The sequence below is a fragment of the Rhamphochromis sp. 'chilingali' genome, assembly GCF_963969265.1.
Source record: "Rhamphochromis sp. 'chilingali' genome assembly, chromosome: 14".
Lineage (NCBI taxonomy): Eukaryota > Metazoa > Chordata > Actinopteri > Cichliformes > Cichlidae > Rhamphochromis > Rhamphochromis sp. 'chilingali'.
Genome location: NC_137941.1, coordinates 1,502,809 through 1,524,838, shown reverse-complemented (window position 1 = coordinate 1,524,838; position 22,030 = coordinate 1,502,809). Strand labels below are relative to the sequence as shown.

Genomic DNA, 22,030 nt, shown 5'->3' with positions numbered 1-22,030 from the left:
TGACGTGGCTCAACCAACATGGTCACAACTTTGCAGCATATTGGAAGTGCAACACAGACGTGTGCTGGTGGAGGCAGGTTATAGATGCAGCTCGTTACCCTCGTCACAAATGAAAGCCAGCTGTAAAGTTACTAATGTTATGATGTTTTCTTTGGGTGAAGAAAAAACTGTATGAATGTTTTTGCTCTTAATTTGAAGTGTAGGAGGAAGCTGCTGAGTCTGTGTTTGTGCTCGTTTGGATGCTGGAACAAAAACACAAGAATACCTGTTCAATCAATACAGTTAATTACACTTTGATCTGCTGACAACACAAAGTGTTTCCACGTCTTCTTTATTAGGCCGTGTGACAGTAACTTCTGATCTTTAAGTAGAGCCAGTTTAGGGCTTCACAGCTGTAATCTGCAGCCATAAACTGAGAAATAAGCAGCAGTACTAAGACTGCACATAATGTTGAAATAATTAACTCTGTCTGATCCGCTGGTTTGCTCTTTGTTTCCTTTGTGACTTCCTGTGTTTCTGGTGTCTGTGCTTCAACCTTTTTGTAGCGTTTGGCATTTATTTACTGCTTTTTGTTGTTTCCTGATTTTTTTCTTTTGGTTCTGTTAAACATTAATTTTTTCTGTACGTTTGTAATCAGCATGTGAATAAAGTGTCCTCATTGTTTTTACTAATGTACCAGGAATTCCTCCAGAGTTCGTCCACTGTTTGAAAGCACTTCTTGTGGGTGCAGCTCCTTAGAGAACGTGACAGTAAAGATGTTCCTCATTTCTGATTGTCAGCCTATCAGGAGAACTCGCAGGTGTCTGCAGCCCAATGAGGTGAACTCGTGCAGATACACTTGCCTCTGTTTGCGTTGCTCTGCACAAATTAGCATCAGTCTGCATCTCTGGCAAACCAAAACTTGATATTTGGTGTGAAGACACGATCAGGCTGGTGTCGCTATGAGAACAGTCAGTGACACCTAATTTGACTAATGGGACACAACAAAATGTCATAAATTATGATTTGCAGGCATTGTTATGAAACAACAGTAAGAAGAAAATCCCCTCTCAGTATGGACGTCAGTGATATCATCAGCTGTTTTTGTTTTTCCAGTGAAATCATCCTGTAGCTGAGTGAATGATTAGGACAAGCAGGCAACGCCGAAACTAGAAACCACAGCATCAAAGCACTGATGCAGGTTTGCAGCTTAGTGTATTCTTTTCAATGATTCTCCTTTGTTTGTATTTTTATTACACTTGTAACAGTAATAAGAAATATCCCATAAATAGGGATTTATTTCATTTTGTAAATGATCTTAAATTACCCAGAATTCACAGTTTGTAGTCAGGCCTGAGATGGTCAGTGTCTAAAATGCTTGGTGCAGCAGATAAATGTTGACGTCTATTCAATTCAGTTTTATTTATGTAGCACCGAATCACAACGGCCGTCAGCTCAAAGTGCTACAAAAAACAGAGAAAACACCAACCATCAAACGACTCCATATGAACAAGAAGGAAAAACTCCTTTTTAACAGGAAAAGACCTCCATCAGGACCAGGCTGAGGGAGGGGCGGGCAGGTCTCCTGAATCCAAACTGGAAGCTGGTTCCACAGAAGAGGGGCCTGAAAACTGAAGGCTCTGCCTCCCATTCTACTTTTAAATACTCTAGGAACAACAAGTAGGCCTGCAGAGCGAGAGCGAAGTGCTCTAATAGGGTGATATGGTACTACAAGGTCATTGAGATAAGATGGGGCCTGATTATTTAAGACCTTGTATGTGAGGAGCAGGATTTTGAATTCTGGATTTAACAGGAAGCCAAAACAGGAGAAATCTGCTCTCTTTCTAGTCCCTGTCAGGACTCTTGCTGCAGCATTTTGGATCAGCTGAAGGCTTTTCAGGGAGTTTTTAGGACATCCTGATAATAATGAATTACAGTCGTCCAGCCTGGAAGTAATAAATGCATGAACTAGTTTTTCAGCGTCACTCTGAGACAGGATATTTCTAATTTTAGAGATGTTGCACAAATGGAAGAACGCAGTCTTACATATTTGTTTAATATGTGCGTTGAAGGACATGTCCTGGTCAAAAATGACTCCAAGGTTCCTCACAGTGTTACTGGAGGCCAAGGTAATGCCATCCAGAGTAAGAATCTGGTTAGATACCATATTTCTAAGATTTTCAGGGCCGAGTACAATAACCTCAGTTTGATCTGAATTAAGAAGCAGAAAGTTAGCAGCCATCCAGGTCTTTATGTCTTTAAGACATTCCTGCAGTTTAACTCATTGGTGTGTGTTATCTGGCTTCATGGACAGATAGAGCTGGGTGTCATCTGCATAGCAGTGACACGATTGCAAAAGGTGAACCAGGAAGTTTGAGCTCATTTCAGTGTTTACACTACCATGTTCCTATGGTAACAGTTGCATTGGCCATTTATAATAAGAAGAATAGGCAAGAAGAGTATTATTCACTTTCTGTGTTCCTGTAACATTTTAGTGATGTCTTTCATAAGGTTTTTGCTAGTATTACTAAATAACAGCACTGAAACAGTTTGATTTGTGCATCCCATAATAAGATAATATTCAATATTCAAGAAACATAAGAAGTCTGTAAAACTTACAGCTTGCTGACACATCCAAAACCAGTTGGCATCAGTATTTGTGAAAACCTGAACTAATGTTTTAGTTTTCCAGAGATGAAGAGAACAGCTGAGTTCATCGCTGTGACGTTTGGCCTTCTCAGAAAGATTTAACCCATCAGTTATTGAGTTATCAGATCCGAATGGAGAGATTGATTTCCTTTGGACGTTTCAGTCAGATTATTCCAGGCACAGAACTGTAGAGTGTGAAATTACCAAGTGGTGTAGTGTGACCTACATGGCGAGACCTGTATCCATGGCAACTTGGTTGTGTGCTGTGTAAGTAGTGTTCAATTGTTACCTTTTCTTGAACTTGTTTCCTGCTCTCGCTTGTCCGTTATACAAACGGCGAGCATGATTGGAAGGTTACTGTTTCAGATCACCCGCACAAGGAGGCAATTCTCAACACTCACACGTCTCTAATTGTAAAAATAATCAGAAGGTGCAGCACGCGTTTCTGTACGGTCTGTGTGAAGATCGTTTCAGTCTGTGCTTTTTCTTTTACCCACGTGTGAGGATTGTAACAAAGTTTCACACCGAGGCATTTATACAATCTTTGTAACTGTGGCTGCTGGTCTGGGGTCAGCAGTCACTCCTAGCTTAGCATTAGCATGCTGTCTGTGCAGGTGCTAGTTGTGTTAGCAGCATGCTGTGGTTGTTTCTGTCCTGGATGCAGTTTGCACTTCACCATCGTGTTCTCGCCTCTCTGTGTAATAAAAATAAAAGTAATGTTTATATCCACACTGCAGGCTCCACCACTGTTTCCTGCTCCGACTCACCAACTGGAATCGATACGGAGAATCAATAGGCAAACAGGCTCTACTCTACTACTGCGAGCCGTTTCACTAGAAAAACCTGTTCTCGATGGCCATCCCTACATGCATGGAAATACAGCATATGAGGCAGAAATAGAGTTTGTACGATTTTAACAAGCTTGAAAGTCGATATTTGTTTTCTTGTGTTTTCTGTTATATCTGTTTTGGGGCTTTTTAGACTTTATTGCATTAGGACAGTAGATAGAAGACAGGATGTAAGACCAACAGAAGTGACCCAGAAAATGGCCCGAGGCCTTAACAGCATACAGGTTGTCTCCACCCAGCAGCCTGCTTTCTCGTAATGTCTACGTGTAGCCTGCAGGAATCGTTCTCCAGGCTTCTTTCACTCCATTCAAATTTTGACCTGCTGCCGTTAGTATTCAGTCCAGTTCTTACTTCTGTTGCCGTACCTCAGATTTTTCTGCCTGTTTCCCTTCATTAAGAATAGCTGACAGCCGCTCTGAACAAATTAAATGTTTAAAAGCTGCTGGTAACAAAGTGCCCGTGCTATGTTGTCCGGCTCAAAGTGTTATGGGCAAAAACACCCAATGTATTAAATGCGAAACAAAAATATATAATAAATATATAATAAAAAGATATCAAAAACAAGATGATACAGCAAAAAAAGGGGATTTTGTTATAAAGGTTCATAAACATCTCAGTTCCAAAAAATCTGAATTTTCTGGCTATTTCGTGATGTGTTGGGTCTCACAGGGTTCAGTTATTTATCGTCTTTATCTTCAGCTCAGCAAATAAACCGAAGAAAATAAACCTTTGAAAATCATCAGCTACAGTGATGTGATGTGTGAAATTATTGCTCAAGATGACTTGAAAAAGTTAAAAAAGAATAATTTCTTTCTCTATAAAGAAATTAGGTGAGGCTCAAGACTTTTGCACAGCCCTATATATCCATGTAAATATGAAGTGCATCTGTGTAGGTGTGTTTTCAGGTGTGTTTACAGCCACGAGGCAGTTTGGAGCGCGTGGACGCGTCATGTTTGTGCACAGCAGTTTTGGCTCTGTGGAACAAACTAAAGCAGTTCTGAGACGGATGAATTCATCAGTTCGTTGCCGATTTCCACCTTTCCGTGCTCTAATAATCTTTTATGCTCATATTTCTTTTCAGGAAAGCCCACGTGCCGCTGTCCTGTCGGATTCTCAGGGCCTTTTTGTGAGAAAAGGATTTGTGACAATTACTGTTTAAATGGGGGGACGTGCGACGTCACTCAGGGGAACCAGCCGGTGTGCCGCTGCATGGCCGAGTATACCGGGGACCGCTGTCTTTATCGTGAGTCCTGTTGGCAGCAAACAAACACAAACAGTCATTGATGTTCCCCTGGCTGCCTGTGGCTGCCAGTAGCACCTAATCAAAAGAAAATCATTGATTTGAATTCAGTTATGTCACATAAAATCCACAGAACAAAGCGTTTGAGAGTTCCCACTCTGAGCGAGAGACAAAAGCAATCCCCTCAAAGTCTCTTCTTTCCAAAAACACCACATTTGCTTCAATTTGCAGATAAACAAAAATCAAAATTCTACCATCAAACAACCTTTGGGTGTTTCTGCACCGGGGCGATAATGCATTTTCTTTTGCTGCGCTTTGACATAATGTGTTGCGGGGAAACAATTTCATCTGCACATCATTAGTTTTTCCCACTGTTGCTTGCCCAAAGGGTGATACGTTTTCATCTGTGGCTAAGATATCATTTGATGTGGATAATTAAGTCCCATTAAAACCATGTACTGTTGTAATCAGATCAGCTTAGACTGTGTTTCTACATTATCCTCTCTCTCTGTTTATCTCTGCAAACCTAAAACAGACATTTGTCATCACTACTGCGTGAACTCCAAGGCCTGCACTTTATCCAGCAGCGGCTACGTGGAGTGTGTGTGTCCCGCCAGGTTTGAAGGGAACAAGTGCGAGGTGGACAAGTGTCTCCGATGCCACGGAGCTCCTTGCCTCATTAACGAGGAGACGGGAGAAGTGGTTTGCAAGTGAGCGCTCCGTATTTACTCGCCACTCTTGTCCATCATCTCTTTGGCTGTGAGGCTTCATAGTTGATTTTTATTCATGGGAAAACACGAGTTAAACAGTATAATGTTCATTCAGGGCTCAGTCGCTTCACCCACAGGCTGCCGGCGGGAAGAATTGATTTAATTAAATCAATAATTTAAGGCCACGTACCCTGTAGCGTTTTAGGTTTGGTCATGTCAGTGAATTTGAAACTGGCTGAACTCTCTGCTTCTTAGTTTTCTGGTTGTAACTAGGATCCATTATTTCTTCACCCTCTAGCTGCACAAATGGCAGAATAGCACCGAGCTGTCAGCTGTGTGACGGATATTGCTACAATGGAGGTACCTGCCACCTGGACCCTGACACCAACCTGCCTTTCTGTCAGTAAGTCCCTGCCTAATGGTGAAAGTAAGGAAAACTCAGTGTTCTCCACTGTTATTCACACTCACATCACTGTTTCGATTCAGCCGTCGGCTCTGTGCCCGGCTTTAAAAACTGAAAGTCGCCGCGTGAGATAGATGTCTTCCTTTGGAAAGAAATCCTTAAGTTGAAGGTTTGATGTCACTATGTGGAGGCCATGAAACAGCAGGGGGCCGAGTGCCATACAGCATCCTGTGCTGTGTGACACCTCGCTGTGGCTTAAGGTTTTAGGAAGATAAAGATGGTTTCAGACTCCTTCAAAGCCAGCTATTCTCAACATATCACACTTTTCCTCCTTGCAGCTGAGAGCTGATGTCAGGCCTCTGTGGCTCTCTTCAGTCAGAGGGTTTAGAAGTTTGCTCAGTACTTCAGCCGCCACGAAGCTCGAAAAATTGCACGAGACAAAAGCTTGACTGGCACACGTGAAGAAATCGCCGTGAAAGGCTACTCAGAGGGCTCCCTGTAAATGAATACCTCCTCCGCTATAATCACTCGCAGTGCTGTGTTAAAAATCTGTCCAAGGAGGAAATTGGAAATCCATTTCAAAGGCCAACTCTCCATTTTTTTTAAATGCCCATTGTCCACTGTAGTTAAATTGAAATTTGCAGGCGCCGCTCACAGATTCCAGGGAATAGAATCAATTTCTATGCAAATGATTCCATCTTATTCGATGAGGTTAACAGATCCTGATAATGCGGTTTATCATTGCTGCAAGATGAGAGATTATGTGAGATGATGGATATGTCGGCGTCAAGAAATCATAATGTTTGACCTTAATACTCTGAGTAAATGTATATTTCATCAAGCCTACCTAAAGAAGCTGCTACGGCTGCAATCATTCTTGCTTTAAAAACCTCAAATATACGAAGAGAATACCTCAACATTTCACTGCTGTCTAACAAAGTTCAAGCATTCCTGTTAAGCAGCTCTGTACTGTATGACTTTATGTTGTTGCTCTTTTCCTTTTCTGCACAAAAGCTAAGTTACTTTAGCATCTACAGTTAGAAATATCCATCAGTCAGCTGTGCAGCGGGGAAACAATTATTTGATCCCTAAATTTGTAAGTTTTTATCAAACAAAAAATCCAGAAAAACACACACATTACATAAAAGGTATAAAAGAATTTGCATGTCAGTGATGGAAATAAATATTTGACTTGGTCCTTCCTGCATGACACGAGTCAGTTTCATGCTGGAAACTCGTCCATGACCAGTTGTCAGTGTCCTGGCCGAGGGAAGGAGTCTGAGATGTTACGGTGCGTGGGCCTGTCCACTGGCCCACTCAGTGAGGCAAAGTCATCCTGTCAGAAAAACATAACGTTTCCACCTCTGCAAACACAGTGGCTGAGCTGTTGCCAGTTCTGGTTTCATCTGACCACAGCACTTCCGGAGCCTTCTCTGACTCATTTACGAGTTCACAAAGTGAAGACGGGCCTGTGCCGTGGAGCTGTGGGCTGATCCAGCACCTTGGTGATCGTCCTCATCCCATGATGCAAGCTCCCACATGGAGCTCCAGACTGAGGACAAATTTATTTTTCTTCTCTTTCCGTTGTCACCTTCTCACCAAGCTTCTCGCTGATGGTATCCTGTTCCAGCCTCGTGCAGGTCTGCAGTCTGTCGACCTTTGACACTCTTTGGTCTCACCTGGTGGTGCAGAGGTTGGACCAGAACACTCGATTGATTGATTGATTGATTGATAGATTGATTATGGCACACGATCACACAGCCAGTCTGTGAGAGCCAGTGGATCAGATACGTGTTTCACTCAGTGACGTGCAAATTCATTTAGCGCTTTTATATAATTTGCTTTTTTGTGTTTCAGGTTAATTTTCAGTCTGAGAGATTTTTCATGTTCACAAATTCAACAGAGAATCAAATCATTATTTCCCCTGTAAGCTGTCATTTCTATTGTTTAATCAAACTAAATGTATTTTCTGGTTTTTGCTTATTAGATGCATTTATGTGGATGCAAGCAACCATCATGTTGGGGCCCAAAGTTCTTGTTTAACAGTTTTCGTAATCTGCAGCAGGCCCCACATGCGTCCCCCTCACGTGCTGAGCAGGGACGTTTGTTGATCTGTTTTGCTAATTTGCAGACGTCACACTGTCTTGTTGCATCTTATGACTTAAGCTGCTAACAGGGTTTAGCGTTCTGTCGCCACTCATGAGGCAGCCGACAGTTGAACAGTTCTTGGGCCCTTTTGTCACTCCAAACACATGTTTTGCAGCTGCACGTCAGGGTTCAAGAACCAACGTTGTGATGAGCTGGCCAACCCCTGCGATTACTTCTGTCAGAATGAGGGGATGTGCACATTAACAGCTCTTAACAAACCACGCTGCAAGTAGGTCCCTCTCACCTCTCCAGCTGTATTCAGCGCCCACTCACCTCCTTTTGTACACAACCCACCCCCACTCCATTTGGCTTCATTTCAGCCTCAGTCCAGCACATAGGCCTCTCTGTGATGGTGCCTCCTTGTAGCAGCTTGTCATGTAATAAGTACTGGATATAGCAATGACTCAGCGTAGATGGTGGAATCACACAGATACTATAATGTTGTTTTATTAGAATATGTTGGCTTATATTTATTTCTGTATGGAAACAACATGACTGACTATTATTAGCATCATTAGCACCAACACGTGTTGAATATGTTCGCTGCAGTAAGAAAGAAAATACGTGGCGAGGTCGAACACTGATTACAGCGCTGATGGCGTTTAGAGACGCGAGCTTGTTTCTGTTCTAAGCTTCAAAAACAGAGTTTTGTAGAAAGTAGTTACATGTGACAGTATTTCATTTTAACCTTTGGTATTTAAACGACTTTAAAACAGGAAATAGTTTTTATTTGAAACATGCTGCTGTGCTCATTTAGTTACTTTAGGACACAGCTAGCTGTAGCTCTGTTTCTGGTGGGCCAAGCTAAGCGGCAACAGTACAGGATGCTATTTATGCTTCTGCTGCTTAAAGCCAAATATGGTTCTTATTTCCATGATAAGTGACAGAGACAGCAGCAGCACCAGCAGTCTTTCCTGGTAGATAAAGATGTTGCTAATGTATATTAGCACCACTACGTTGTATATAGGGGCACTTATTACATCACCGGCTGCTGCATAGCGTTTGTTGCCTCTTACTGCCACCCATCTCATGCACACATGAACCACGGGAAGATTACAGCATAACACTGTGTGTGTGATGTGGGCATCAGTGCATTTGCAGCCTGTGCATGATGGCTAAATACGTCCTGACCGGTCATTGCACATAATTTACTCAGCAGAACGTGTCATCTTTAATCGGTGTTCATATTTAAGGCCTTTAACTTTTACAGCTTAGCCGGGTTTCTTTGTTGAAGGGACTCCGTTCCATCCTGGTTTTTGCTTCTCAAAGGCGGGAAAATGAAGACCCAGGTTACGCCCGATGTCCTAATAAAGTTGTTGTCAAAGCCCGATGTTCTGATTCTGCAAGTGCATGTTATTCAGGATAGTTTCATCCTATCATCACCCTGCCGCCCCCACCAGATCACTCATGCTTTACATGCTTTAGCGTCAGCTAAATTGGACGTCACCTCCTCTAACAAGGGTCATGCATCACGCCCATCGGATCCCATTGGAACACACATGAGATGACGACTTGTTGTCATCCTTTGATCTTTCCTGTTTTTTGTTAATACACTGAATATTCAACACGTCAGTTCACATTAAGCTCTTTACGGACACAACATGTATCTGCTTAGTGCTCTCTCTCCAGGTGGTGTTTTGTTTGTGTTGAATCAAAGCCGTGTGCCGTATGTGTAAGCCACAGTCACATCATGTCGTAGATCATTTTGCAAAGTTGTTTTCTCAGCAGCCTCTCTGCAGCCACAGTATGCTAATGATAGTTTATTTATATTCTCTTTTGACCTCCTTCAGATGTTCAGCCAATTGGGCAGGAACACAGTGTGAGAGACCCGCCCCTAAAAGCAGCAGATCAGACAACATGAGCGGAGGTGAGGCCTGGGAATGTCAAGAAGCCTTAACATGTCCTGTGTAAATACCTGCATGTGTCACTGGTTCACTGACCTTATTGCATTTCAGTGGAACGATAACTCGTACATCTGAACATCAACAGATTGGCATCGAACTACCGAACTCCTACCAACCTCTGCGCTTTGCATCATTTGAGCACAAAGGGCTCTGCTCAGCGGGGTTTCCTTGTTTGAATTAGAGGGGCTGTAGTCGCCAGCCCGTCAGGGTTCAGTAATATGACTCCTCTGTCGTCAACTTCAATTTAAGATTTAAAAAATATATCTTCTGAAGTCGTGCACGTCAGTGTAAAATGTCTTACATTTCTAAATGTGCAGCCTGTCTGTGCTGGACGTATGTAAATGGAGTGAAATGTGCAAACAGCGAAGCCCTGTGAAGTGAAAACGCTGTTATTTAAAGTGGCTCTGTTCACGCCGCGGTCACTGCGTGAACTCATCTCAGCCCCTTTGCTGGTCGCTCATCACGTCCTCTCTCTGTTCCCCAGGAAGCATCGCTATCATTGTGCCTCTGGTCCTGCTGGTCATCCTGATTGTGATGGTCGTAGCAGGTGTTTATATCTGCCGCCGGAGGCAAAGGTACGTCGATAAAGAAATATGTAAGAAAAAGAAGCTTCTAAGCAGTAACGTGAGAGCTCCAGCATCGCAGAGCTTTGAAGATGAATGGATGCTTTTGCTTTATGAGTGAAAAGTTTGCTTTCAGTAGATCTGAACGCTGAGCCTGTGGTAATAATCCATCGTTCATGGCTATCTAACAAAGTGATATGCTCCAAGTAGCATCGTGCAGCAGCACACTAACAGCATGTTGTGTGTCGCGTTAATGATGATGTGCTCTGCACGGCTCAGGGGCAAACGTGTGCAGAGGCAGCCCATGACCAACGGAGGGATAAACGTGGAAATTGGGAACCCGTCATACAACATGTATGAAGTGGACCACGACAACCACGCTGATGCAGGCAGCCTGCTGCGCCCAAACTTCACACTTGACCCTCATAAGGTGGGTGTGTGTGTGTGTGTGTCACGTGTGCTCAACAACACGTCATTCCTGTTTTAATAGGATGGAATTCAGTGTTTGACTTCGAGCTGAAACCAGATTGTTGCCAAGTCAAACGTGTGGAGTAAAAGTTACTGAGGAACTTTGAGTGGGGCTTAAACATGCAGCTGAATCTGTTCGTATGTTCTCACATACAAACGTCAGTGTAATTACATTTAGCTACAAACTCATTAAAGTGATTCATTTTCAGTTTTCATCTCATATTTGATTCAATGTAACTCTTGTTGGGCAGCGTCTGCAGGTCTCTGCTGCATTAAATACTGAAAGCTTAATCATTTTTGCACATATAAAACTTACTGCACGTGTTTTCCAACTAAATAAAGTTTTTACAACCTTAACAAATTTGTACCATTTGATCTCCTATAAGTTGAATTGACAGTACAGCAGATGCTGGCTCCTTTTTATCAGGATACTTAGAGGAGAAATCTTAATGGTCATCACTATATTATTTTTATATACAGTTACATAGATTGTCTATGAAACACATGTGGCCCAGCTGTAAGAAGGTCGACCAGGAGTCTTCTGATATGAAACTGGTCTTACTGTCCAGCCTCCTACTCAGCGACTCTTCATCAACAACTTCAAGGTCCTCTGAGCTCTACCTCGATGTCTGCAGTGACAACACTGAGCCAGCTTTTTTATAGCCAGCTGAAAACTAGGAGTTATTAGTGTGTCGTGAAGCATTGTGCACTTTGAAGTGAAGTTGCAAAGAGCGAGAACAGACAGACAGAAACAGTTTGTGTAACAAACTAGTGACTGTTTCTTGGCTATTTTATTGTAAAATATCTGCATAATGTTGTTTTAATTTGCCATATGTGTACATCCCTTACTACCACATCATTGTTAATACTGCAGAGTTTTAAAAGCCATGAGAAAATCTGTTTAGACCTTGATTGATGCCAGTCCTTATCACACTAATTATTAGCCTTGATGCTGCAGCTATGTCGTCTTTAATTGAAGGGTAGAGAAAGGACAACAGCTCAAATGTGTCTTTCAGATTGGAAAATAACTCAGTGCTGTGTTCTCTGCATCTGGCCCGGCAGCTGCTGGGATGTGATATTTAGAATTGAGATGCATCCGGTGGAATTACATGACGCTTTGCAGAGATTTTACAATCTCTCTGGCCTGGGCACAAAAATATACAGATGCCACGAACCTGGAGGACGTCTGTCTGTGTGGTGATTTATTCTCTCCACCCCACACGAACTCCCAGCATATCAAATGAATCCTAACACCTTCACAGATGCAGTTATGTAGCTCACCTGCTGCAAGTTCAAGCCTAATGCTGTTGCTTCTTAAGCTGCCAACTTTGACATCTGCTATTGTGAGTCCAGTCTGTGTTTTTAACCGAGACATGCTGGTGTGACTCTAAACCAGCCTCCATACGTCCAGCTCTCGTGGTACTTGCTAGTTTGTTTTTCCAGCGCAGTTTTAAAACCCGTATTTGGACTGTGAGAGTTCATCTGTATTTATATGGCACGGTGCTTGTTTTGTTGCAGGGCTGGTGTGTAAAATCCAGCGACCCTCACACCTTGGGCATGAATTCTGTGCCCAAGGAGGTAATCCCTGGACAGGTGAGTGTTACACATTTTATTTTTACTCTGAAGAAGAAGAAAAAATATCCATTTTTACATAAATTCACTGTGAGGAAGCTTTGTGTGTTTTGTGTGGTTATATTTGAGTTACATTCTGCTATTTTAAAAACTGTGTAAAATTAAAATCATGCTAATGTTGACATCTGGTATATACTTGCTCCCTTTATCATTTTGTGACATCCTGTCCAAAAACCACCAAACTTTCCTTAAAGTTCCAATAATCAACTTTTTATTAACAAATGTTTCGCACGACAATTGGCACCAAGTTCAGTTCTGTTGCTCATTTTGCTAATATCTGTGGGACCGTGGAAAGTTTGCAAACTTTTTTGGTTGAGATGCAGCCGCCATCTGTTTCCAGCAAACCTCCTGTGATGGAACATCGGTTAAACAATCTGCTAACAGAGCGCAGATCCATCGAAATGGATTCAAATTGGATCAGAACTCAGCCAACAAGACAGAGGAAGTTGTACATGAATTTAAATTAGCCCAGGTTTCATTAAAGCCGATGTAAGTGATAGTTTGTATGAGGTGAATCTGACACGAAGACTTTCTTGATTCCACAACATCTATTAAAATGCAACCTCGAGACTCCTACTGTTGTAAAATATCATAAATTAACATTTGTACTTGGCATCTCTTCCCCTGCCTGTTTAGCCCATGAACTACTCCAATCCAGTGTATGCAAAGATCTACATCGACGGGCAAAACTGCCGGAAGCCAGTCATCAGTATCGATGAGAGGAGAGAGCTACTCCCAAAGAAACTCGAGGGGACAATTCATGAAACCGCCGCATAGCCTAACTTTACACTTTGTACTTCTTTTTTTACCACCGTGTATAATATGAAGGAGGAAACAAGATTTTTCTATTTCCTATGAGGCTCTTAGGTTTTACTGGTTTAGCATCAGCATAATGTCCTCGTCGCTGTGCTGAAGACTTTAATTTTCCACTTAGGGTTTGCTTTCTGTTTGTCAGAGATCCGTTACACAGCGCTGTCAGTATACTGTATGACACTGAAGTAAAGCTGCTGATTTGCAAAAACTTTATTAACACCTGAAGCCACACTTGTGCACAGTTGAAACCTTAAATGCAGTGCTAGAATTTGTACCCATACCTGTTTGTAGTTCTAGAGGGAAACAGTTTGGCTTTGTGGAGATGATGAGGGGAAGGGCCGGCTCATTTTATCTGGAAAAAAAAGTATGTATAGTAGAGAAGAGTAGCGTGGGTTTTTCTGTTTTTGTTATTTCATGTGACATATGGACCGGAGAGCTTCACAAACGACAAGCTTGATTCCTTTTATTTGCATCGCTGCACCTGACAGCTCTGCTCCGGCAGTCCCACTGGACACAATAACATCAACACAGTCGTTTCTCAGACATTATCTCCCGTCTTTCTCATTTCCACGGATTCCAATCTTCAGTCGCCTGTTTCAGCAGTAATATGACGTACAAACGTATCTGAGAGATATCGAAGCCCACCCTGAATGTTTTCCGATCAGATTCCCGGATCCCGTACTGTACGCTGAAAAGACAGAATATCATATTTTTCTAGGTCTCATATATCAACAAATGGATTAAAGATGGAGAGAAGAAAGATTTACCACAGCTACAAAAACAGTTACTAAGAGTTATTATAAAACACGTCTGTTACTTCAGAAAAGGAAGATGATAAATATAAGAAATTTTATAATTTTGTATTTGATTTGTATGTTGTTTGGCTGCTTGTATTTTGAAGAAATGTATTAAATGTAAGTAATTTTTATATAAAATGTAAATCGATATTGAATAAAGGGGGCTTATTTCCACTTCGTGTCTTTCTCTTGATCCTCCAAAATGATTGTTATACGATGTCGATGATAGTACGTGTGCACTTCTATTGTTCAACCAATGATCAAACTGTCAGTTGTTACACATGACTGCTGACCCGACAAGTCAATCAGCAGCGTGAGGTCTTTTACCTGCTGCGCAGAGGAAGGAGGCTGATGGGAGATTATTGCCCTGCCTGTGAGTACAGGAAGGCCGGCGCTATTCATTACCTGGATGTGGGGACGCGGTGTCGATGCCACCTGCTGAAGGATAATTCAGTCTCCTTTCACTTTACTTACAGCGGCTCTGTCTCCACCATAGCAACCAGAGGAGGCAGCGGCACTCCTGCCCTTTCTCCATCTGCTGTGCCATCGGCGGGATCTGCCAGCACGCCCAGCTCACCGCGTTTTCATGACGGTACAAATAGATGCCGCGGTTTCCAGCTTCCCTAATTGGCCCGTGCGCTTTGTTTCGCTCGGCACCGCGGCGTGGAAATAGAGTAATGTGGCTGTGACTGGCCTTTTTCTGTGCTATAGAACATTTATCAATAGAGCTGCAATGATGAAGAACGTATTTCAAATGTTCAGCTTTTATGACTGCGGCATTTAGAAGGTCGAGGTCGTTCCCAAGGTCGAGCACGAACGACGCCACGTGACTGTATACGGGTCTTTGATTAAAGCACCAATAAGCCTGTAGCCCAGGAGCGTTGTTCTCACGGAGCAAGTTTTAATCTGTTCGACATAAATGAAACTTCTCAATGAACCCTCGTGTTGTTAAACGAAACTGTTTAAGGGTTCATTTTGTTTCTAATTTTGTTTCTAATCAAAAATGACTCATCAAACATACATTATCAGTATTATCATTGACTCCTGTGAACATTACAGTTCTTTAAACTTCTGTTTGTTATTTATGGGCCGCCTGTCTCACTAATCTGATCTTCTAAGCACTGAATTTGAGTTAAAAAGAAGCATCATTTCTATTTTGACTGTAAGAAATAACCCAATGAAACACACTGTGTGTCCTGTGTATCACAAACTACTACCATGAACATTTGCTTTGAAACCATTTCAAACATAAACACACAAAGTTGTGTTTCCAGTCAAAAATGACAGAATATGTTTTTATGGAGGAAATTAGTCGCACTTCCTTCTGACACAGCTCCTCACCAGAACCACAGGAGAGGAAGAAATTATCATCTTATGTCCCTTGAGACCTCTGAGACATATTCCACTTGGTTATTTTCAGGTGTCCCAATATACACCTGTATGTTCCAGGGACAACTAGTCCTGGTGTCGCATGTTGCCCATATCTTTAACTATATTTAGGCTGCTTGCTTAACTCCGCCAAGGACGGTCCCAAGCCCGGCTTTAAAAGGAGGAGGGTGGTCGCCAGAACCGATAAATCGGGGAAACTTGGCTTGAAAGCAATGGAATCCCAACGATCAGCTTTATCAACCAATGCTACCGCATCCGGGGCAGCTGATGCGCCAGCGCTGGGGACCCAGGGCGCTGGTGGGAAATGGACTACTGGCCATCAGTTCCATCGAGGATGATTTGAAGGCCCTTCAACTTGACCTTGAGCAGGCAAGAACCATTGCCATAGATCGAAAAGCATGGAAGATAATCGTTGGTCAAGCAAGAGAACCTGCGGCACCTACAGCAGCGTACTGGTTGCGCGGCCGACCACCGCCGCTGGTCGCCCGCTAAAGGACAAGAAGAAGGCTGCTTGCTTGACATATACTGTTTGTCCCCTAAAGCCACCAGGCACTCATTCACCATGGCGTTTGGATACGGACGAGTAGCTGGCGCTGGGATGTGAGATGGGCAAATGAACTGAATCATTTCTTCAACAGATTTGACTCAGCCATGAGGCAGTCTGCAACATCGGCTGCAGACTCACCCACCCCCACTGCTGCTGTTCCACCTCAGACACTTCACACCTCCTCTATTCACCCTGCTCACTCCCCCCCACCCCCAACAACAGCATCCAATACACACTCAACACAAGGCTCCAGCCTGTCTCTCTCAACCACCCAGGTTAGGAGGGAACTGAGGAGGATTAATGGCAAGAAGGCAGCGGGTCCAGATGGCATCAGCTCGAGGGTCGTCAGGTCCTGCCGCGGACCAACTGTGTGGGGTGATGGAGCACCTCTTCAACCTGAGCCTGAGGTTGGGAAGAGTCCCACAGCTCTGGAAAACCTCCTGTGTTGTACCAGTGCCAAAGACTTCACGCCCCAAGGACCTCAACAGCTACAGGCCGGTGGCTCTGACATCCCACCTGATGAAGACCCTGGAGCGGTTGGTCCTGGCTCAGCTTCGGCGCCTAATAAGCTCATCACTGGACCCACTTCAGTTTGCCTACCAGCCTGGCATTGGAGCGGATGATGCCGTCATTCACCTCCTACATCGTTCCCTCGCTCACCTGGAGACCGCTGGAAGCACTGTGAGAATCATGTTCTTTGATTTCTCCAGTGCCTTCAACACCATTCTTCCCTCGGTTCTAAAGGACAAGCTGGTGAACTCTGGAGTGGACCATCACCTCACTACCTGGATCCTGGACTACCTCACCGACCGACCACAGTATGTGAGGACTCAGGGCTGTGTGTCGGACAGGGTCGTCTGCAGTACGGGGGCCCCACAGGGAACGGTTCTGGCTCCTTTCCTCTTCACCATCTACACTGCAGACTTCTCCCACAACTCCACCCAGTGCTTCCTGCAGAAGTTCTCTGATGACTCTGCAATAGTCGGCCTCATCACTGATGGGGACGACAAGGAGTACAGAGGACTGACCCAAGACTTTGTGGACTGGTGCCAGCTGAACTACCTCCAGATCAACGCCAGTAAAACCAAGGAGCTGGTGGTAGACTTCCGCAGGCACAAGCATTCTCCACTGCAACCACTGAACATCCAAGGTATGGACATTGAGGCTGTGGACAGCTACAGGTACCTTGGTGTTCATCTGAACAACAGACTGGACTGGACTCATAACTCAGACGCCCTCTACAGGAAAGGGCAGAGCAGGCTGTACCTGCTGCGGAGACTCAGGTCGTTTGGAGTGGAGGGCCCACTCCTGAAGAAATTCTATGACTCTGTGGTGGCTTCTGCTATCTTTTATGGTGTGGTCTGCTGGGGCGGCAGCATCTCTGCTGGGGACAGGAAGAGACTGAACAGGGTGATCCGAAGGGCCAGCTCTGTTCTAGGATGCCCTCTGGACCCAGTGGAGGTGGTGAGTGACAGGAGAACGGCGGCTAAGCTGTCATCCCTGATGGACAACATCTCCCACCCCATGCAGCAGACTGTGACAGCACTGAGCAGCTCCTTCAGTGGGAGACTGCGGCACCCACGGTGTGGGACGGAGAGATTTCGCAGGTCTTTCCTCCCCACTGCTGTCAGACTCCACAACAAAGACTTTAACTGAACAAACACACACATCCACACATGTGCAATAACACTAAGTGCAATAATCCTTTCTGTCATCGTTGTATTTTTACTCAGTTGTATATAGCATTTGTATTTGTATTCTATTTTTATCTTATTGTATATTTATTTTATTTTATTCTACTGTATATAGTATTTTATTTTATTCTACTGTATATAGTATTTTATTTTATTCTACTGTATATAGTATTTTATTTTATTCTATTCTGTACAGTTGTGTACTGTATTTATTCTTATTGTATTCTAATTTTTGCCTCATAACTTTTGCACTGTCCACTTCCTGCTGTGACAAAACAAATTTCCCACGTGTGGGACTAATAAAGGTTATCTTATCTTATCTTATCTTATCTTACACACTCGTCCCAAACTTCTCTGATTGCTGCCAGTTTGTCTTGTTGATGTCAGCCTGGGCTTGTATCACGGCTCTCAAAGTTAATCACCTGAGACGATGGCCTGGAAAACTTTCCAACTACACTCTCCATCCCATAAAGTGCTGGTAAATTCATTTCTGGATCTCTCGACTGCTCAAGATCAAATGTATGCTTCGAAGTCTTTCTGGGTTAACTTCCTTCAAACATTTTTTAGAATAGAAGAGAACAGAATTCAACTTGTCACTGCACATGTACAAGTACAAGGCAACGAAATGCAGTTTGCATCCATCCAGAAGTGCTTTAGCCATGATGCAGATATATTACAGAAATGGATCTGTTATAGGTATGAGGGTACAAAATATGGGTCTATTATGGGTATGTTACAATGTACACGGTATGAAGGTATGTTATGAATATGCTATAACTATACTAAGTATGTACAGGCTGTAGTGGTGTACAAGCTATGTGCAGGCTATGCAGGGTAGTTTTAACACCCCTCTGCAAGGCAGAGCAGTTCCCGTACCAGACTGTTATACTGGGGTCTGTTTCCCTCCAAGCTGGTCCAGTTTACCACTGTGGTCTGACGGAAAGAGTTCAAAGCAGGATTTAATGTCATCGATCCAGGATGCTCTGCAGTCATCCTGATGACAGTTTGAGCTGAAAGCCTCGCTGACTTGAACGTGACTGCAGACTCAGCACAGCCATCATCTCCATCACTGGATTCTCCTCCTCATTTGTTTCATGGTCTGGATTGCACAGATTATATTCTGTCCTCTTCAGTTCCTGACCTCTCCATCTAATCCAGCATCATGTACACTGCTGCTAATGTAGTAGTAGAAGAAGTATATGTAAGGTATCCTACATGAACATGATCAGCTAGTCATGTTTTACTCATGGATATGAAACCTATTAAATACGAGGTCAGAGACGGGAGAGCGATGTACGACTACACCCATGAATTCATGAAACCGTGCACCTGTTGGGCACTTTATTAGGAACAGCTTGCTATTACCTTCAGAACTGCCTTAATTCTTCATGGCTCAGATCGAAGCTGCTGAAACATTTTGGCGTGCAGCAACATGACATCACACAGTTGCTGCAGGTTTTTTGGTGACTGTGGAGGAACTACAGTGGTGTAGATCATTCACAGAAGATGGTACACATCCCATCATAAAGGGATGGAGACAGTCAGCAACAATACTCAGGTAGGGTGTGGTGCTTAGACAATGGTCAATGGTATTAGGACCCAAGGTGTGCCAAGAACACCCTGACACCATCACACCACCAGCAGCAGCCAGAACCACTGAGACAAGGCAGAATGGATCCGTCATCCATCCATCAGACAACTGCTGCTCACTGGATATTTCTCTTTTTTGGACTATTCTCTGTAAACCACAGAGATGGCTGTGTGGGAAACTCCCAGCAGTTTCTGAAATACTCAGGCATCAACAACCATGCCACTGTCAGTGTCACTTAAATTCTGTTTCTTCCACATTCTGATGTTTGGCTTCGAGCTCAGGAGGCGGTCTTCACTGTGTCTACATGCCTACATGTGTTGGGTTACTGCCATGTGACTGGATGATTAGATATTTGCATTAAGAGTAGTTGAACAGGTGTACCTGATAATCTAATGAGTTTATGAGCACGTGAGATTACAGTGATGTTAGGGCTAACTCAGAAGGTTAAAGCATGCACCTCCTGTCATGACAATAAGACTTTATAGATTATATTTGATTTGTCTGCATCTGATCACACGATTAGTGTTTGCTGCTGTTGTTGTGTTCATTTTACAGGCTGTGATAACAGATAACCTGGCATTTTGGGAACTGCTTATTTTAAATGTACCAGAAGTGAAATCATTACATTATTTATCAGAAATTCATGCAATAGTTGAACTAATCCTGATGCTGCAATATGACTACAGACCACATGGAGCAGATGATACATCTCATATAAAAAGCATTTCACCCTTCGTGTTGAATCCTCCCATTTTCAGCTGTGCATGAATTGTCCTTGTATTGTATTTATATCAAGCACCTCCTGAAATATTCAAATAATGGTGATTACTAAATTAATAAATGTGCAGTAAAAGCCGTAAGGTGGACTGTAACTGGAAATTAATGCATAACATTTGGATGTGAATAATAACTCCAGCCATACGCTGTAAAAAGACTTTCAGCGTGTAATCTGGCTTATTACACTGGGGTGTCATAAAGACGAGGAGAGCATTCACCCAATGATCTCGCATATGCAAGGCTTCGGCTGATGAAAAGCTCCAACTCAATGAGCGACGCTGCTGGGCCTCTCACTCAGCCCTCGAAGTGCATCAAAACAGGAGAAAAACAGGAATTTGAAAGAAAGAAAGCCCTAAACCAAGAGATGCCTGGCACTCCCCTCCCTTCACCTTGCCTATTGATTTTTTGTCTCTTTTCCACTTAGCAAGCGTCACCATTCTCCTGCATAAACATCAGAAAAACCCAGAGGGCTCATCTCTCGGACAGAATCAATAACAGCAGGAGTCGTATTCACATTATAAACAACAAGTCCTGCATACTCATGCTACAGCCTGCACCACCAAAAGCTGCTTATTGCTCCACGTGCTGCAAGCAAGAGAGAGACTGAAACTGTAAGGTAACAAAACAAGGACGAGTGAGCTGCTGGAAACAGCTGAAAACTTCCATCTAACCTTTTAACAGCAGCTGCTTTCAGTTTGAACCGCTGACACTAACTTACAGAAGAAAAGATTCACAAGGGAGCACGACTGCATGTTCAGCTCAAGATTAGATAATACAGCACTGATATGAACGTGATCAATATGAAAATGAGAGTAAATAATAAGAGCGTTCATCTTGGTGCTGGAGGCTGTGGATGACATGTAGGTTTGGAGTCACAGCAAAGACATAAGATGACGGGTCTCCTCAGCAGGTGAGTTTGCTCGGCTGCTTTGCCATCCAAAGATCTCTGGTGCGTTCAGTAGCTCCCAAATATTCCCACGTTTTTCTACAGGCTGTTTACAAAAGAATGGATTTTTTTGTTGTTGTTGGTCAACAAACTGTCGGATTTACACACACTAAAGACATCTCGAAGTGGAGGAATGTTCTGCATCCTCACAAAACCCGACTAATGACCGGATTAAGACGGAGGAAATGAGGCTGTATTGTAATCCCCTTGGTGAAAGCAGCAGTTTCAATAAGCCTGGCAAATAAATCTGTGGGAGGGTCCACTCTTTCCTTCGTAGCTTTTCTGACTATGTAACACTCCTGCTCCCGGTCCTTGATTATAGCAGCGTGTGGCACAAAGGGCCACATGCGGATCATGTGCTGCACATTTTAATCCTTAATCCTGACACTGTGACACCTGTATTGGCTTTAAAACACTTCTAAAAACTTTTAAAATTTTTGGAGAACAGTAGAAAAGTGACAAAAGGTAAAGTGAACTTATAGCACTTCATAAAGTGAAGAAAATTACTTTGGTAACATATAAAAAAAACCCTGATGGAAACTCTATTAACTTTGTATCCTTCTGCTCTAATCATGATACAAAAATGGAAACGTTAATAATTACATGGTTGCAGAGGAATGCTGTGTAACAGCTGGGTGGAGCTCCGAGCAGTGACGACAGGTGGACGATGAAAGAAAGAGAACAGAGATGCACCAAAACCATCACTTATACTTGTCAGGGGCGGAGCCTATCCCAGGTACCAGAGGCAGGGTACAGCCTGGATCTCCAGTGTAATGCAGCACTGAGCTGTTATATTTAACCTAAAGCAGAAAACGTTCTGAACACTGAGCTCAGTATTTAATTTAGCCTGTAAGTGAGCCTGTTAGTCTTACTTAAGCCACATAAGGACAACATGTCCTGAGTGTGAGTAAGTGAGACCTGCTAAAATGCAC

The 22,030-nt window shown here is 43.3% G+C and overlaps 1 protein-coding gene across 4 annotated transcripts in view; it reads left to right on the top strand.

Moving 5' to 3' along the window:
- The window catches only part of lrp1bb (low density lipoprotein receptor-related protein 1Bb), a 276,774-nt gene extending 262,461 nt beyond the window's left edge, over nucleotides 1–14,313 (top strand). For all 4 annotated transcript variants that reach the window (XM_080902756.1, XM_080902757.1, XM_080902755.1 and 1 more), the window contains 9 exons: nucleotides 4,558–4,719; nucleotides 5,252–5,426; nucleotides 5,725–5,829; nucleotides 8,093–8,206; nucleotides 9,768–9,844; nucleotides 10,366–10,456; nucleotides 10,724–10,874; nucleotides 12,431–12,505; nucleotides 13,181–14,313. In XM_080902756.1, the coding sequence (XP_080758882.1) occupies nucleotides 4,558–4,719; nucleotides 5,252–5,426; nucleotides 5,725–5,829; nucleotides 8,093–8,206; nucleotides 9,768–9,844; nucleotides 10,366–10,456; nucleotides 10,724–10,874; nucleotides 12,431–12,505; nucleotides 13,181–13,321 (1,091 nt within the window). In that variant the 3' untranslated portion in view covers nucleotides 13,322–14,313. The remainder of the gene's footprint in view (nucleotides 1–4,557; nucleotides 4,720–5,251; nucleotides 5,427–5,724; nucleotides 5,830–8,092; nucleotides 8,207–9,767; nucleotides 9,845–10,365; nucleotides 10,457–10,723; nucleotides 10,875–12,430; nucleotides 12,506–13,180) is intronic.
- The last annotated feature ends 7,717 nt before the right edge of the window (nucleotides 14,314–22,030 follow it).